General features: G+C 41.9%; 1 protein-coding gene across 3 annotated transcripts in view; it reads left to right on the forward strand.

Moving 5' to 3' along the window:
- Positions 1-4993, forward strand: part of LOC126397242 (protein phosphatase 1D-like) — a 34087-nt gene that overhangs the window by 11823 nt on the left and 17271 nt on the right. For 2 of the 3 annotated variants that reach the window (XM_050055883.1, XM_050055867.1), the window contains exons 2-4: positions 992-1220; positions 1857-2006; positions 2121-2245. In XM_050055883.1, coding sequence (XP_049911840.1) covers positions 992-1220; positions 1857-2006; positions 2121-2245 — 504 coding nt within the window. The remainder of the gene's footprint in view (positions 1-991; positions 1221-1856; positions 2007-2120; positions 2246-4993) is intronic. The other variant, XM_050055875.1, reaches the window with a different exon arrangement.

A 4993-nucleotide genomic window follows, 5' to 3' on the forward strand; every position in this document is an offset into this window, starting at 1 on the left:
AGGCTGTCTGTCTCTGTGCCCAGTACTTGTCCTTGGCTCTTATCTGTCCATTCTTGTTTTGGTATGGCATTCCAAGAGCATGATGTAGATTGGCCCCGAGTAGTCTGCATCCAGTGATGTTCGGATGAATCCCATCACGCTGAAAGCGATCCTTACAGTTCCAAAAGATGTTAAAATTGTCAATAAACTTTAGCCAGTAGGTGTGGATCCTGTCAGGGCCCAGTGGTGTCCAGCTCTTCATACCTGATACTCTGTCCTGGATGTTTGCCGTTGTAATGGTAACTGGCTCTTGTTCTGGGAGAACAACAAGGTAGATCCACTACCCATTTAGCATCTGTGTTATGTGATGCCTCCTTCTCTCATATGCTCTTCCAGTATTGTTCAGTTTCAGCCCTGGGTGGATCTATTCTCATGTTGTTATCTTGCCACTGAGGGTCGATTTGGGTGGTTCGGTGGAGAACATCATATTTATTCTTCTGGTGAAGGTGAGAGTGAGAGTGAGCGAGTGAGAGAGAGATGTGCTGCTTAAATGACACAGATTAAATAGATCATGGGCTTTTTGTTTTTATTGTTAGACCGATTCTTATTGTCGAAATATTCCTGTAGCCTATATATTTAGATCTGGAGCTATTAACAAAACATTCAGGGCTGAATCCCCAGATGCCCAAGCCTATCGGCGCCACTGGTGTCTATACACAGTGTCTGTGAAGTGCATGTCTGGCTTTTTTTTTTGCCTCCAGCTAACCTAAAGGTCACAGTTTTGTAATGACGCTCAATACAGAGAATGATTGATGGACATTAGCAGTAAACAAACAAAAAAAACAAACCCAAAAAATTATTTTTAAAAAAGAAGAATTTTTATTTTCTTCCCATCATTTTACTGGGCTTTCTTGTGTATTTCAGTGTACTTGTGCAGTAAGCAGCTTATTAGCAATAAAGGTTTTAGCTCATTAAATATGATATATTCCTTTTCTCTCTTTCATCTTCTCAGCCGAATGGCCAAAGACACTCACAGGCCTACCTAGCACATCAGGCACCACAGCCAGCATAGTAGTCATCCGAGGAAACCGCATGTATGTGGCCCATGTTGGGGACTCAGCAGTGGTATTAGGGGTCCAGGATGATCCCTCAGTCCCGTTCATCAGAGCTGTGGAAGTCACACAAGACCACAAACCTGAATTACCCAGAGAGAGGGAGCGTATTGAAGGTCTGGGAGGGAGGTAAGGCTTAACCCACAAAACACCTTGCATCTACATAATATTTAAATACAACATTAATTTTAATTGTTTTCTCTGATGTTGTGTATTTCCTGCATTGAAAAGAGTGGTTTTGCAGCCTGGCCAGCACATCATTGCTCAGAGGACATAAACGTAACTCTCCACAAAAAAGACAAAACTTTTCTGTTGGAGGTTTCTATCAAAACTTTAAATAATTTAGCTGCCAAAGGGGTCCACATTGAATCAAACGGTTGATCATTTGCTGTGACATTAAATTGAAGTTGTAAATTAAAGTACACAGTGGAGCAGATTGTTGCTGGAGGACAAAAATTAAACAGGATGCTGCTGTCTTGACAAGCGCTCTGGGATATTTTTGCTTTATGTGTCCTTGCCGAGCAGATCCTATGATAAGTCATTTTAGCCGCAGCCTGTTCTCTTAAGAACTCCTTGCTTTGAACAGGTGCAGCTTATTATATTGCGACATGCTGACAGAATGAAACCATTGTAGAATGTTGCAGAGAAGATTTGCAGCGGTGTGAACTGGCCAGTCTGTGCTTGACTCAAGCTGGCTGCTTATGTCACCTGCAACTCGGTGGCTGATTTTAGAACATAAAGTACGTCACCTGTTTCTACGGCCAGTCAGCTTGTAGTGAAGTCCGCTGGCCAAGTCAAACTGACCGCAGACGGCGTGCTCACTTGCTGTGGCAGTGGCTCCGTCCCTGCAGAGCCCTCTGTTTCCATCCTCACGGTGTGCCAGTGTCGGATGGTGGGTCGCTGCTGCTGCTCGTTGTAAGTGACATATGAGCCCACCCTTAATGTCAAAAACTGGCTTTTAGAAACTTGTGGATTCTTTGCTTGAAGTCAGTGGCAGCTTCTCTCTTCTTTCTCCTTGTCTGCTAACAGTGTTATCAAGAAATCTGGAGTGAACCGGGTTGTCTGGAAGAGGCCAAGGCTGAGTCACAATGGCCCAGTCCGTCGCAGCACTGTCATTGACCAGATACCATTCTTGGCGGTAGCGCGAGCTCTAGGTAGGAAAAGTAACATCACAGTTACTGTATTTCAGTGAATAACCTGCTTGAATGGCTAAAATAATATTACTGTTCTTGTCTTGTCATGAAAACAAATGATAAAACCCTCAGTTTAATGAAAGCATGCTTATAAGAAGGAGCTATCAGTTACATCAGACATGGAAGAGAGTTCAGGGAGTTTTGACAGATGACTGTAGATCATTGCTGAGATGGATGCAGTGGCCTATTATCACTGGTCTTCAGCCTTGTTCTAAGGACTAATCCATTCAGGAAAACAGAGATTCCAAGGGCCAGATAAAAAATAACCATTTTATTACTGCCTTTTAATTTGTTGGCATTCATAAAAAATCTTGTGAAAGCTTTTTGTCATCAAGTGTGTCAGACATGCTGCAGCTAGGGCTGGGCGGTATGACAATTTTCATAGCACGTTTTTAAAAAAAGTCATATCAGTTTAACGGTATTTGTCAGGAAAATACGGCCCGAGCCATAGAGTTGGGCGGTATCCAAATTTTGTTACCGTTAAACCATCCCCACATTTTCCCGGGGTATACGGTATTACCGTGACTAATTAAAAATCACTTTGAAGGGCTCAGGGGGAGTCACCAAAATGTCGACTTGTGCCTATACCGTTCAAAAACAGAATAGCAAACATTACATAGGCCTAAGAATACTGAAAAAATAACAACAAAACGTACAACATTAACAACTTTTATTAACAAATACGCAAATGCAGCAGTCAGCCAAACAGAATGAAATAACAACAAATTGTCTGTGGTCTATATTCCACTTTCATTACAGTAATCGACACAAATCAATTAAATTAAAACACAGCCCCATAGCATCCAATACTTATAGGCTTGTCAAATAATAAAAATGTAACAATAAATAACAAAGGCAGTAACGATAATGTGTGCTATACAGCGTATCCTGAGACTGCAACGGGTACTGTCGGTTGGTTTATTTTTAGAATCTATCAACATAAATCAAATAAAAGCACAGCTCTACAGCATCCAGTACTAGGGCTTATCAAATAAGAAAAACAGTACAATAAATAACAAGGCATAACCGAAAATGGGCATATATAATCCTATCCTGAGAAGGCAATGGGAAATACTGTTCGTTGGTTTATTTTTAGAGCCTACCTTTAGTTTGAAAAGTTCACCCTCTCCAAGTCTGAACTTTTCTGTCTGTTAGAACAGGCTACTCCTCATTGAAAATGACATAAAAACAAACTATAATGATAATTATAACAGCATCCTATGGTATGCTATGCTATATCCTATTCAAGTTTTTTTTGCCAGAAAAACCAGCATGTTGTGTTTTTTTGTTTGGGACCAACTCGCTTGATGTGCGGCTTGCTATCTTTTCTTCTCTTTCTCACGTCCGAGCTGTCAGGGGATGATGTCACATCCAAAAACTTCATCAAATATCATCTCCCGAATCAACAATTAAAGGCGCTGTATGTAAGAATGTGGCCAAAACGGTTACTGCACTCAAATTCAAAATACTGCCGCGAGTCGTGTCCACCCCCCTTCCCCTACAGATTCGAGGTTGCTGGACAGCGGCACGCTGGAGACTGATTTGTTTGCCCACGGGCGGCTGCCGTGGCAGGGCCGTGTCGCCGCGTCCTTGATCTTCGGTTTTCCAGCGGACCGTTCGAGCAAGTCCGGCTTCTCTGCTGCTCCTTTAAGAGAAACATTATAGCCCACTATTAGTTTTAAATTGTAATAGTATTAAATTGAAAACTCAACCACACATAGGCTACATAAGTACTGGACAAACACTCATTATTTAGGCATTAAATAAATTATATTTAATATTACTAGTCCATACCCATTGGTAGCTTTGTCACCTTCTACCTATGCCAATCCTCAATGCCTATGTGCAGTTTCACATAGATTGACCAAGTCAGTGAGTAGAAAAACGTGAGACAGACAGAATGACTGGCTGAAAGAATGACCCACTGACAGTTTTGATTGGTTACATGACACAAGTGAAGCCAATCAACACTGAAGCCTCTCTACAGTGCAGCATATAAGAGGAGAGGAGAGGGCTGTCTTACCTCTTCATAAACTAAAGTCATATTATTTTGTGCGACAGACGCTTCATATAATAACATAACAATATACTATTTATCGTGTTATGTCATCATGTCATTTCTGTCTCTACATGGTCACGCGTTAACAATTCTCCTCTGCTCTCTGTATCACGCACGGTGGAGTTCCGCCACACTCACAGGTGAGCACGCTAGAGCGGCTCGGGCCGCATTTTCCTGACCAAACCTGACCCCGAGCCCGGTGCAGTTTGTCAGCTGACAAAGTTATTGTTATGGACACTGTGTAAATAACCATCAACAGACTGTTGTTACGCACAGACAAACACGCTGCTCGCACAGCAGCGCAACATGGCACTCTTGGTGCTGAGCTTGTGTTGCGTTCAGGCGTTGTCACGTAAATAACAACTTCAGCACTTAAATAGATCATAGCACAAAACAGCAGCATGTCAAGTGACTTTTTACTTTTATTATATTCAATAAAATTGTATTTTCCTAAATCTTGAGAGACATTTCACCTGCTCATTACTGTGCACAAATGTACTGTATGTACTTGGTCCTAAAGAGCCCTTCTGGTGCCAGTAGATACATAGAAACATCCCAGCAGGCTGTGCTTTGCAAGCATACAAAAAAGTTTCACGCATGTGAAAATTATTTTTCATGCGTGTGCTTCACCTCCGCTGCTACAACTCCAT

The sequence above is a fragment of the Epinephelus moara genome, chromosome 2 (assembly GCF_006386435.1).
Source record: "Epinephelus moara isolate mb chromosome 2, YSFRI_EMoa_1.0, whole genome shotgun sequence".
In the NCBI taxonomy this organism is placed as follows: Eukaryota; Metazoa; Chordata; class Actinopteri; order Perciformes; family Serranidae; genus Epinephelus; species Epinephelus moara.